General features: G+C 34.8%; 1 protein-coding gene across 1 annotated transcript in view; it reads right to left on the bottom strand.

Moving 5' to 3' along the window:
- Positions 1 to 2717: 2717 nt before the first annotated feature.
- The window catches only part of LOC123558299 (uncharacterized), a 37601-nt gene continuing 25851 nt past the window's right edge, over positions 2718 to 14467 (bottom strand). The window contains exons 2-5 of the mRNA XM_045350178.2: positions 7128 to 7193; positions 5322 to 5816; positions 4726 to 4974; positions 2718 to 2725 (exon numbers count right to left, since the gene is read on the bottom strand). Of these exons, the coding sequence (XP_045206113.2) occupies positions 2718 to 2725; positions 4726 to 4974; positions 5322 to 5816; positions 7128 to 7193 (818 nt within the window). The remainder of the gene's footprint in view (positions 2726 to 4725; positions 4975 to 5321; positions 5817 to 7127; positions 7194 to 14467) is intronic.

The raw sequence follows: 14467 nt of genomic DNA, 5'->3' as shown, positions 1-14467 counted from the left end.
ATCTTAGGACAATGTCACCGAGCTGAATTGTTTGGTAAACTGAATGTTTGGTCATTGTTTCAATCACAATTTAGAAATCACGGTTCTTGATTATAATTTTCTTATGCACACTTGTAATACTGTAAGAGACATAGTCAACTTATTATTCTAACACTTTTAAGAATTTCTTTATATAAACAAAGGAGGATTTAACCGTGTATTGTCTTGTAGATTGAATTACGTTTCGCAAAAATTATTTTGGCTATTCCGCCTAAAAAGATTCCAGATTAGTATCCCTTCCTGGTGTATTTCGAACGTGTTAGAATGGAAATAGGTTTTGCGTGATATGTTGGCAATTAAAACACGTGTTATCGTTCAGATGCGTCGTAATTAATCACTCAGGCCTTCGGCCTTCGTGATAAGATTACAACGAATCTGAGCTCAAAACCGTGTTTTATTTGGAAACAAAGCACGCAAAACTTAAATCTATTTCCCAAACAACCATTCGTTTAGTGAGATTAGGAAAGAGAATTTTCTGGTCCATTTGTCAGAATTAGTCTTTTATTGTACTTAGGGAAAAAGAATTTTTTCTTGATTTCTTTTGATTGATTCGTCTTTTCTGTAAATTTTTACAGCCTCGAAATTCTGTACATGTTTTAATCATCATTAGGCGAGTTAAGACGGTCAAAAACAATAGCCCTGTTGCATTTTGCAACACGATGGTTAGTTTTGTACTTAGGATATTGGTAATATGGTTTGCGGTTTGAAGACCCTCGTGTTCGGTGAATTTTCTCACGCGTCTTGCTTTCTATTATTTTCATCTCTGTATTTGTTAAAAATTATTTAAAAAACCGTTTCAGTATCTTTTTACGCGTATCGTTCATTACAGACGATAATATAAAAGAATATCTATGGAAAGAATGTGTTTTGTTCAAGAAAATATTGACCATTATAAGTATTCAGTACTAAAGTTAACTTATTAATTCTTGGTTTGGTTGCATGCTATTTAAATCATGCCGGTGTAATGAAGTATTTCGACCCCCATAGAATAAAGACCCCCCGGTCATTATTCTATAGAAAATGTGACTCCTTTTCTGTAAAATATTGACCCCCCCCCCCCCACCCTTATAAAAAACTGACTCCCTTTGAAAACTCTATAGAATAACGACCCCCGGTCATTATTCTATAGCAAAACTGACCCATCCAAGTAAAATACTGACTCCCTAAAGATGACTCCCTTCGAATATCATAGAATAACGACCCCGGTTATTATTCTATAGAAAAAGTGACTCCTTCCATGTAAAATACTCACTGACGAAATTACTACATTCAAACTCTCATACAATATCGATTCCCGGACATTATTCTATTTAAAAAAGTTACTCTTCACGTGTAAAACACCGGCTCCTAAAAAGACTTTCGACGATAATATCTATTAAAAAGTGATCCCCACCAAACCTAACGGACAATTTTACTAGATCTACAACTCTAATACCCTCCATTGCCATTAGTTAACATTTTGATTGTACTACTACTACTGGTGCCGCTACTTCTATTGCTATTACTACATGTACGTCTTCTTCTTTTTCTACTACTGGTACTGCTTCTACTACTTCTACTACAACTGCTACTACTGATACTACTATACCTGCTTCCACTAATATACGTCTTGTACATCTACCTCTTCTTCTCTCCGTCGTTTATATGACTGAAAAATTGTTGAGAAAGACGTTTAACCCGAACACAAACACACACACACACACACCTCTTCTTCTCCTGCTGCTGTTGTTGCTGTCACTTATTCCTCTGCTGCTGCTGCTGCTACTGCAACTGCCACTACCACTGCCACTACTACTACTACTACTACTACTACTACTACTACTACTTTCTATTGTTGCCGCTACCGTACTTTACTGCCACTGCTAAGTATTGCAACTTCTATTAATACTAAATTCTATGCTAGCAGTTTCTTGTGCAGAATTACTTCATACTGAAGTTTGCAAGGATTATTGACACTGGTGTGTTGTGTAAACGTATTGTGAATTGTTATTTTCCTGAAAAAAATGTATACACTAAGATACAGCGTCTAGAAATAGATTCCCCAGTTGCGGAATGCTCTGATTTCTATGTCAAGTGATGGTATCTGGGGCTAATGGTCAAACAGAAGGACGGACGGACGGACAAAGGCAAATCTATATGCCCCCCTCTCCGAGAAGGGGCATAAAATGCAGCAATTAGGCCTTAGATATATGAGTTATCACTAAATTTGACCAAATGACCGGGGGTCGTTTTTTTATGGGGTCAATATTCTTCGTGAGGTTCAGTTTACTTCACGTGGGGGAGTCATAGTACTATGATCTGGAGGTCATAATACTATGACCGGGGGGTCACTTATTCTATAGAATAATGACCGGGGGTCATTATTCTATGGGGGTCGAAATACTTCATTACACCGGCATTGAAAAAGATGTCGCATAAAAGTCTTTTTGAAACTTTATTCAAAATAAAATTAAGACTGGTATTTTAGACAAAGATGCGAGAAAAATAGATTCATTATTTAGTTTAGTTCGTGCAGAAGCTTCCATAAATGAATCATATAAACACACTTAAGCGACTGAAAATATCATTTAGTCTAAAGGAAAATTATCAAACAACATAATATGTTTTAAATTTCATTTCTAATTAACTAAAACCATTTCAGTCATTAAATTAATGCAAAATATAGTTCAATCAGTACCTCATTGACCTGAAAAATAGGTAGAGATATAAATGACAAAAAGAACTTTCTTTACAAAAGATATTCGGCGTTGGTGCGAAATTGGTGTATTGAAAATGTTTAATAGCTGTATAGATAAAGCGTTGTTTACGTAAGAAATTCATTTTTGTTTCTTGAATAAATTATGACGCCTTACAAAGATATTACTGTGCAATTTCAGATCAATACTGTATTTCTCACATTTTTCGGTATACACACCAGCAAAAACACGGTAGTTTTTGAAGTAAATTCATATCAAACGCTTGCATTTAAGGTATTAGGTCACTAATAGTAATGTTTACAAAATGGCCTTTGCTTGGTATATTCTGAAAGGTAACCGTGTTTGGCACTATTTTGCAAATTTTAAACAACTTTTACCGTGCCGTTTTTTATAAATTTTAAATAACTTATGGTATCTCCTCAAGCTCAAGTAGAGACAAATTTCAAAGTGATAGCCACTATCCAAAACGTTTGCAGAGAACTCATTTTACCATTAATTTCAATCGAAGAAACATCGAACTATTGGTAACCAATCATAAAACACAAAATAAAAATGTTAATATCATTTTTTCTATGGTGCCTCCAGTAAACGGATTTAATGAGACAGAATTCATACTTCAACATTGAAAAAATAAGGTCAAATGCTTTGTTTCTGTTTTGAATTTTGCTAACTCCATTTAAAAATAACCTTAGGGCAGACGTAAAACCTACCTAAATTTCTTCCACAATATATAATCTAAGAGTGAAAGCAAAATAGAGAACTTTCACCGTGCGTAACTAAATATTTTTAAAGATGTGTAACTCTACCCCTTCTGTTTAAGTAGTAAATTCTCTTTGAACACCAAAAAATCGCTTATAAGATTCATCTTTTTCCATTTTTGTACAAAACATCAATAATAAGTCTTGAAAGAAGTAAAAACCTACTAGTAAAAAAGGAAAATAAAGAGAAAAAAAATTTGGTCCCAGTAGGGCTTGAACTTACGCCCCCTAAGAATTGCAGTAAAAGTAGGTTTATGGTAGGAATTAAATACTCTTCAAAAAGGAGGTTCTCTATTAGTGATCCAATACCTTAATTTATTACTATTTGCTTTAATCAAGCCACAAGTACATTACAGAGTTTACGGATATAGCAGAGCTCACCCCGACCATAAACTATACTATACATAAATTGTTACACATATTTCGATTATCAAGACTCGTGTACTAAAAAAATTATAACTCAGGTAAAGCTCCAATTTTATGGGTATAAATACCTCCTGTCTGCACTAATCTTTTGTGATTCTCCACTAAACGTCATTAGAGACAGTACTTACATCATCTTTGTAGTACTTTGTTGAAATGTAACGAAACTATTTGTGAAAAATTACATTCATTTCAACAAATTAAACGTATGAATGTATTCATTTATTTCCGGTCCCGTTGCTTTTATTGGCTGAATGATTATAAATGTACAGCGTTGGCTTAGACAGCTACGCCAAACAAAATCGGTATTAAAGTAGTTTTGAAAAATATGAAGTCACGACGAGACGTTATTTATGCTTCCATAGTTATTTATCAGGATAACATTTTTGTGTATTTCTAACCTTAGACTTTATTGGCTTGACTTAATCAAATACGTATTTGGTTCGTGCTCAATGAAAGTTTCACAGAATGTTGTTATGATACAAGAGTAAAACAAAACCAAAGATAAAGAGTGTTCCACGATGGGACATAAACAATTTCTAATCGTATATGGTTTTTGCACATCGGTGTAAAGGATACAGAATATTATCAAGCATAAACATACCTTTAGATACAATTTTCCACGTAATTTAATATCAACAGAAATGAACACTGTTTATCTACTGTAATTCTTGCGTTATAAACTACTTTTTCGTTTTATTTAATCGATGCATGTTACCGATAGTAAAAACTGATTTTAAAAATTTACAGTAATAAAAGTAATACATTGTATTACAAAATACTAATTCCAGTCATACAAATACACTTACCGCTTTGGTCAGTTTCTTTTTGTTTATCTCTTGCTTCTTTAATATACTTTTGTACTGTATACGAATCAACGGATGTTCTCAACGTAACAGGTCCTGCAACTACACTTGATAAACTGTTTGATAATGTGGAGATATTGTCAGACATTTTTGAACCTTCGAATAAGTTGACGACGTTTAGAACACCTTCAGCATCTCGACATTTTATGGAAAAACGTACTCTTTCAGTAAACATATTACTTTGTTTTTCATCTGAAATATCAAGAGTCGCCATATGACCTATAATTGTGTCGGTGCGACATTAAACCCAACCAAAAAAAGAAAAGGAAGAATATCAAGATTTAATATTTTACCTAATAGATCCCTCTCAAAATGTAAATCATACCGATTTATCGCATACCACTACATGTGTTATCTTTATGTGAATGTGTAAACAGTGAGCAGCTTTTGCCATTTTTCAAATAAATGCATCAGTAATATTGCGAGTTATCTTTATACCGCTTGACATTAACCGTCCTTTCAAAGTGTAGAATGGTATTAATTGCATCAAAACATTTCATCTTATAACAAATATAGTACGTTTTCACAGAGATACCTACGTATATTTTGTAAGGCTTCCTGTAGTGGTTTTATTTGAATGCATGCTGACAAGTATATTTGTGATCCTGTTTCTTCTGTTAAACATTCTGCTATATCCTTCAACCTTTGTTCTAATACTGTACTCTTAAAATAGTTCAATACGCTTAACAGCACAACAACGGAATGGCATCGAATATGTAAGAGCACGGAACCTTCCGTTACATCTATAACTTCACCTCCGGCATCTTGAATGTCCTGAACGAGTGATGTTACACATCTTTGAGAAGCGCTTTGTTCATCTTGAGTCAGAGCTAAGTTTTGACTTGAGAAGAAACCTTTAACACGAGTAAATGCGGTAGATATTATGTTTGTTATCCCCTGTCTGCTGGACTCTAAAGCCGAACTGAACCTTTCAACAAATCCTTTTGATCTTTTAGCATGCGCAATTAAGGTTGCTGCTGCTGATGTTACCGCTTCTGGGTTTCTACCGCTTACAGTCACTTCTCCAACTATAACTTAAAACATAATCGTGAGAATACGTTTATTACGCTTATAGAGTCATTTAGACAATAGACTATACTGCCGATACATGGAGATTAAAAGTTAAACAAAGTTCATTCAGTTAAAAGGCACTGACACAAAATCAACAAGAGCTGTCTCCGTAGGATGACACATGCCCCCGATGGCACTTTGAATGAATAGTTATGGCCGATGTTAGAGTTTAGGACCTTTGACCTACGGAGCTGGGTCTTGCGCGCGACACCTCGTCTTACTGTGTCACACATTCATGCATAGTTATTTTAAAATCCATGCATGAATGACAAAGATATGGACCGGACATGCCTATCAATGCACTATCATGAAAAATGATCTTTAACGTCTAAGTGTGACCTTGGCCTTTGAGCTACGGACCTGGGTCTTGCGTGTGACACGTCGTCTTACTGTGGTACACATTCATGCCAAGTTATTTGAAAATCCATCCATCGATGACAAAGATATGGACCGGACACGCCCATCAATGCACTATCCTTTAACATCTAAGTGTGACCTTGACCTTTGAGCTACGAACCTGGGTCTTGCGCATGACATGTCGTCTTACTGTGGTACATATTTATGTCAAGTTATTTGAAAATCCATCCATCGATGACAAAGATATGGACCGGACACGCCCATCAATGCACTATCCTTTAACGTCTAAGTGTGACCTTGACCTTTGAGCTACGGACCTGGGTCTTGCGCACTGCACGTCGTCTTACTGTGGTACACATTCATGCCAAGTTATTTGAAAATCCATCCATCGATGACAAAGATATGGACCGGACACGCCCATCAATGCACTATCCTTTAACGTCTAAGTGTGACCTTGACCTTTGAGCTACGGACCTGGGTCTTGCGCACTGCACGTCGTCTTACTGTGGTACACATTCATGCCAAGTTATTTGAAAATCCATCCATCGATGACAAAGATATGGACCGGACACGCCCATCAATGCACTATCCTTTAACGTCTGTGACCTTGACCTTTGAGCTACGGACCTGGGTCTAGCGCACTGCACGTCGTCTTACTGTGGTACACATTCATGCCAAGTTATTTGAAAATCTATCCATCGATGACAAAGATATGGACCGGACACGAAAATTGCGGACAGACCGACAGACTGACTAACCGACAGACCGACAGACAGACAGACGGTTCAAAAACTATATGCCTCCCTTCGGGGGCATAAAAATATGATGTCTGACATAGGCTATGTAACTGCAAATAATTTGTTTATTCTCATTCTGCATCTTTCTAGCTAGTAATTTGAAAAGGAGTTCAAACTTACCAGTCGAAATATCTTTATTTCCGTTTTGAATAATACTTTTCAGTTCCATCACTAGCTGCTCTGTTCCTGTCAATACGGAGATAATATATAACTATGATATTGTGTAACAATACAAAGATAATTTTTTCTGAAATGAGTCATTTGATTTTTTCTTATAAATTGAGCTCGTAATTTTCAATTTTTGATTTATCAATCGTAGCAGTTCATATTGTATGATAATTATCATATTGCATAAAATAAGTTTTCTTACTAACATTCCCACGACAGCATATAACACTAAGAAGGCATTATAAAGGAAATGTTTTAACAATTACTACATTTGAATATGTAATGAATTGTCGACGAAAATTTTGACATTCCATGTAATGTTTGTTACTATATATTTGAACTAGTGTCTGTTTATGCATGGATGATGCCTGGTAAATTGCTTAAACGTACATCATTTGATCAAATTTATTTCATTAGAAAGTAACATTTTATTTTGGATATAAGAAAGTAAAAAATATGTTTAATTCTTTTGATTCTGTAAATAATGACATATTAATGAACAAAATTGCGTTTAGGCCTGATAATGGTATATTCAATTTGTTGGAATAATGCAGTGAGGGACACACGAATGAATAAATAAAGAATAGAAGGTAACTAGAGGTGTTTTTATACGGTCAGTTTTTTTCTTTGTTTTTAATGTTGTCTACAATACTTCTGTACATGATGAAATCACTGAGATGTTGAAGGTGAAATTGAAAGTACTTTACTAAATATCAGTAAGTAGATGTACAATTTTTTATTGACTTTTGATTATATTTTGATATGCATTGCTATATAGATATGATGGCTGGATTGTGTTCCAAAAATTCGTTAAGATGGCTTATAATCATACATCGTCTCACTGTCGATTATAGTATTGTTACCTTTGGTAGAGGCACTGGACCTTTGCAATTACATGTAAAATGCACACATTCATCTAAATTCAGAATTGTGGATATGCATTTTATTTTATACAACCAGCTATTCTTTCGCAGGTGAATTATCAAAACATTTATTAAAGAAAGATGTGTGAGAAATTCGTACAGATTCTTCTCACATGTGCCCAGAATTGTAGCCTATTACTTTTAACATATGCGTTCACCGTAATACTGCATCAAGAACGGGAATAATAACGGCACCGAAGTGGCCGGTTGGTGAAATGTCAACTATTTATACGTAAATATTGATTACCGATTATCTACCTTATGCTGCCTGCCTATAAATGACATTGTTCGGGAGGTTAATGTTTTACGAGGCAAATAAGTCTAATAGATTACACGCTATTAAATTAAAAGTGACTAGTCTTCTAAGTTGGATTGATGTTGCATGTAAACGAAAGGTGTAACATATTTGGCAATTGGAACGAACAAATTGTGTTGGATAAATGAGGCATAACCAATACACCAGTGATTTCTGAGTGAATACAGTAGTGTCACTTTATATACACAGGCCAACTTGTAGGAAACACATTATTAGTCTTGTTTGCTTAGGCCCACCATGAACTTTGCTGCATTGAAACGTTTTATTTTTCTGAAAAATACAAATGGAAATTAGAAGGCAGGATATGATAAAAATATTATATTTAATTACTTGTCCTAAATAATTGTAATTTATTAAGTATTAATCCAAACAAAACAAGTAATTACTTGTAATTTCAAGGGTAAGGAAAGCCTGACAATAAGCTAATTCTATATGAAAACCATCCTCAAGAATTTTATAACGCTGGAAGAAGATATGAAACTTTGAAATTTAAGAAAATAGCTGATCATGGAGGCAGCCATTTAAGTGTGATTATGGCGTCATTCAAACACTGCTGAATTCTTTATTTAGTAAGTTACCTTTTAAATATATTATTTTCATGTTTCATGAGTGCAAGGTGTAAAAGATGATAATTTCTTTCATTATAGTTTTATCTGCTTCCGGAATAAAAGAGGATCTTCCGGTCTGTCCCTCTTTTTTGCCGCTATATGGTGTTTTTACCGGTGAAAATCACAGCAAAAATTGAAGAAATCGCAGACCACAGCAACAGAAAATCAAAATTTGTTCGTACGTACGAACAAAATTCCAAATAAAATTTACAAATTCTTGCTCATTTCTCACATTTTTAAATGCAATTTGGAATTTTGTTCGTACGTATGAACAAATCCTGGCTGTTCCTACGTATGAACAATAATCCATATTCCGTATTATTTTTCAGTTCTGACATGCTGTTCAAACAGCTCAGATTTGTTCGTACGTCCGAACAAAATTCCAAAATAGCTTTAAAATTTCTTTTTCATTTCTCACTATCATTTGTTAGTACGCATGAACAGCCTGGATTTGTTCGTACGTACGAACAATTGAGAAAACTGAAAAAGAATTTATTCTTAAAAAAATGCAATTGGAATTTTGTTCGTACGTACGAACAAATCTGTCCATATTATTTTTCAATTCTGATATTCTGTTCAAAACAGCCAGATTTGTTCGGACGTACGAACAAAATTCCAAACTGCTTTAAAAATTCTTTTTCATTTCTCACTATCATTTTGTTCGTACGTACGAACAAATGAGAGAATGAAAAAGAATTTTTTCTTAAAAAAATGCAATTTGGAATTTTGTTCGTACGTACGAACAAATCCTGTCCATATTTTTCAATTCTGATATTCTGTTCGAACAGCCCAGATTTGTTCGTACGTACGAACAAAATTCCAAACTGCTTTAAAAATTCTTTTTCATTTCTCACTATCATTTGTTTGTACGTACGAACAGTCTGGATTTGTTCGTACGTACGAACAATTGAGAGAACTGAAAAGAATTTATTCTTAAAAAAAATACAATTTGGAATTTTGTTCGTACGTATGAACAAATCTTGTCCATATTTTTTTTCAATTCTGATATTCTTTTCAAACAGCCCAGATTTGTTCGGACGTACGAACAAAATTCAAAACTGCTTTAAAAATTCTTTTTCATTTCTCACTATCATTTGTTCGTACGTACGAACAGTCTGGATTTGTTCGTACGTACGAAACAATTGAGAGAACTGAAAAAGAATTTATTCTTAAAAATGCAATTTGGAATTTTGTTCGGACGTACGAACAAATCTTGTCCATATTTTTTTTCAATTCTGATATTCTGTTCAAACAGCCCAGATTTGTTCGGATGTACGAACAAAATTCCAAGCTGCTTTAAAAATTCTTTTTCATTTCTCACTATGATTTGTTCATACGTACGAACAGCCTGGATTTGTTCGTACGTTCGAACAAATGAGAGAACTGAAAAAGAATTCATTCTTAAAAAAAAAATGCAATTTGGAATTTTGTTCGGACGTACGAACAAATCCTGTCCATATTATTTTTCAATTCTGATATTCTGTTCGAACAGCCCAGATTTGTTCGGACGTACAAACAAAGTTCGAAACTGCTTTAAAAATTCTTTTTCATTTCTCACTATCATTTGTTCGTACGTACGAACAGTCTGGATTTGTGCGTACGTACGAACAAATGAGAGAACTGAAAAAGGATTTATTCTTAAAAAAATGCAATTTGGAATTTTGTTCGTACGTATGAACAAATCCTGTCCATATTTTTATTCAATTCTGATATTCTGTTCAAACAGCCCAGATTTGTTCGGACGTACGAACAAAATTCCAAACTGCTTTAAAAATTCTTTTTCATTTCTCACTATCATTTGTTCATACGTACCAAAAAATGAGAGAACTGAAAAAGAATTTATTCTTAAAAATATGCAATTTGGAATTTTGTTCGTACGTACGAACAAATCCTGTCCATATTATTTTTCAATTCCGATATTCTGTTCGAACAGCCCAGATTTGTTCGGACGTACGAACAAAATTCCAAACTGCTTTAAAAATTCTTTTTCATTTCTCACTATCATTTGTTCGTACGTCACTTAATATCATTTTGCAAAAAATACAAATATCACTGAAAATTTCAACACATATTTTAATATATTTATTTAAAAAAATACCAAAACAAATACTTATGAACATAATAAATATAACACAAAAGTCTAACATAAATAAACAAGAGTGCCAGAATGTCATAAAATACGCCCGTCACAGCAAATTTCTTTACACTAGCACTGTATTTGCAAATGGAATTTTAATTTTGTGGTAGTGATTTATTGTAATTCTTTTGTTTTTCTAAATCAACATAAAAACTCCTAACCAGGTAGAGATACCTTAAATACACCTAAAATTTGAATGTAGCATCTATGTTGTACCACAGAAAAGTGGTCTTGGTTTTTCCCTTCGGTCAATTATAAAAAAGTTACAATATAAGTTATTTATAGTAACAACTAAGGGAAGTTAATCTTTTAAAAAAAAAAAAAAAAAAAAATCAATAAAAAAAATTGTAAGTCCACACAAATTTTTTACAGGTAGAGATTGGTCAAAATACACCTCAAAATAGGATGTAGCATGTTGTACTACAGAAAAGTGGTCACGATTTTTCCCTACGACTAGTAATGAAGAAGTTACAATATAAGCTATTTATAGTAACAACAAAGGGAAGTAATCCTAAAGAAAGGAACTGCGCATGACACTTCCTCTCATGATGGTGTATAATTGTGCCAAGTTACATCAAAATCCCTCCATGCATGAAGAAGAAATGCTTCGGACAAAGTCATTCTAGTATTTGACCTTTGGTCTCTAAGTGTGACCTTGACCTTAGACCCAGGGACCTGGTTCTTGCGCATGACACTTTGTCTCGTGGTGGTGAACATTTGTGCCAAGTTATATCAAAATCCCTCTATGCATGAAGAAGAAATGCTCCGGACAAGGTTTTCATTCTTGTATCCTTTGACCTCTAAGTGTGACCTTGACCTTAGACCTAGGGACCTGGTTCTTGCACACGACACTCCGGCTCAGGTGGTGAACATTTGTGACAAGTTATATGAAAATCCCTCTATGCATGAAGAAATTGCTCCGGACAAAGTTTTCATTCTTGTATCCTTTGACCTCTAAGTGTGACCTTGACCTTAGACCTAAGGACCTGGTTCTTGCGCCTGACACTCCGACTCATGGTGGTGAACCTTTGTGACAAGTTATATCAAAATCCCTCTATGCATGAAGAAGAAATGCTCCGGACAAAGTTTTCATTCTTGTATCCTTTGGCCTCAAAGTGTGACTTGACCTTAGACTAGGGACTGGTTCTTGCGCATGACACTCCGTCTCATGATGAACATTTGTGCCAACTTTCATCAAAATCCCTCTATGAATGAAGAAGATATGCTCCAGACAAAGTTTTCATTCTTGTATCCTTTGACCTCTAAGTGTGACCTTGACCTTAGACCTAGGGACTGGTTCTTGCGCATGACACTCCGTCTCATGATGATGAACATTTGTGCCAACTTTCATCAAAATCCCTCCATAAATGAAGAAGATATGCTCCGGACAAAGTCATTCTTGAATTTAACCTTTGACCTCTAAGTGTGACCTTGACCTTAGACCTAGGGACCTGGCTCTTGTGCATGACACTCCGTCTCATGATGGTGAACAACTGTGCCAAGTTTCATCAAAATCCCTCCATGCATGTAGAAGATCTATGCTCCGGACAAAGTCTGTGGACGCTGCCCGCCCACCAGGGGCGTTCCCATAATACGTCCCGTTTTTCAAACGGGCGTATTAAAAGGATTTGCCAAAGAAAAACAAGAGCACCGCAATGCAGGGCAATATACAGAGAAAACAAAGTCACATTACCATTGACCCCTAAATGTGACCTTGATCTTAAAGAAAGCCATCCGAAACATGTGCTCTGTAACATCGTCTCAATGTGGTGAACATTTGTGCCAAGTTTCTTTAAAATCCTTCAAGCAGTTCAAGAGTTACAGAGCGGACACGAAACAAAGTCATATGACCTCTGACCCCTAAGTGTGACCTTGACCTTGAAGGCAGCCATCTGAAACATGTGCTCTGCATGTCATCTCGATGTGGTGAACATTTGGGCCAAGTATGGTTTGAGTCAAATTATTTTCAAATCCCTTGAAAACTGACAGACAAGCAGCACCTTTGACTTTTAAGTGTGATCTTGAACTTGTAGCTAGGGGTATGTGTCTTGTGTATGAAACCTCATTTCATTATGGGATGCCAAGAATTTTCAAAATACCTTCAACAACGGCAGAGTAATGGACCAGATAAGAAACACAGCATGTTAACATTAACCTCTAATTGTAACTAGGAGTCTGGATCTTACGCATGACATATGGTCTCATTATAAGGAACATTTTTCAAAGAATTTGGGAGGAGGGTGGGGGGCAGGATAGTGAAACGGGGCACATCTGAGGAAACTGGAGCTGTCACTGAATTATTTAATGATTCAAAGTGTGGAGGAAGATATTGCACAATAGCTTTAGACTGTGTCAAAAATATTAAGAAATACTTGATATATAGGGAACATATTTTGTTGTGACAATATTATGAAATTTACACATGAAATAAGTAAAAGGTTAGAAAATTACATGAAACCACTACATACAAACAGAATTGTTTAAAACCTGTAAAAAACCATCTTTAGTTAATTTAATTAATTAAATTTAGTGACAACTTAGATAGTCTGAAAGTGCAACAAAACATTTACCTGAACTTTCCAGTAAAAAGGGAGAATAATTCATGATATAAAATGTGCCAGAGTTATGCAAACTTATGTCATATGATATAGGTGATGATGCTGAACAATTACTTAAAGTTTGAATCAAATCCATTCTGTAATAACAGAGATGATGTGAAATTGCATCAAAACTCTAACCTGAAATTCAAAGTAAAAATGGGGTATAATTCATGAAAAATTTGTGCTTAGAGTTATGTACCTTGTGTCATATGATGGGGGTGATGATGTTGAACAATTAGTTAAAGTTTGAATCAAATCCATTCATTAATAACAGATATAGAGTGAAAGTGCACCCAAACTTTAAACTGAAAATCTAAGTGGAAGGGGGGATAAATCATAAATATTGGTGCCAAAGTTATGGATCTTATGTCAGATGATGTGGGTGATGGTGAGAAATAACCACACAAATTAGTACGAATCGAATCCGTCAAGTAAATAGAGATAAGGAGAAACAAGAGGGCCATGATGGCCCTATATCGCTCACCTGTTATCACTGCACTTGAGGACAAGAAGGTCCTCAGAAAAAATATCTACAGTAAGTCCAAAGGACAGGAACAACAAAGTGAAGAAATTTAACCAAAAAGAAAAAAATTCTTACAAGGTATAGATATGTCAAAATACACCTAAAAATTGGAGGTACCATCCATGTTGTACCACAGAAAAGTGGTCTCGGTTTTTCCCTACGGCCAATAATAAAAAAGTTACTAA

This window comes from Mercenaria mercenaria, chromosome 5, assembly GCF_021730395.1.
Source record: "Mercenaria mercenaria strain notata chromosome 5, MADL_Memer_1, whole genome shotgun sequence".
NCBI classification, from domain to species: domain Eukaryota; kingdom Metazoa; phylum Mollusca; class Bivalvia; order Venerida; family Veneridae; genus Mercenaria; species Mercenaria mercenaria.
The sequence above is the reverse complement of the archived record's forward strand: the minus strand, read 5'-3'. Positions and strand labels throughout refer to the sequence as shown.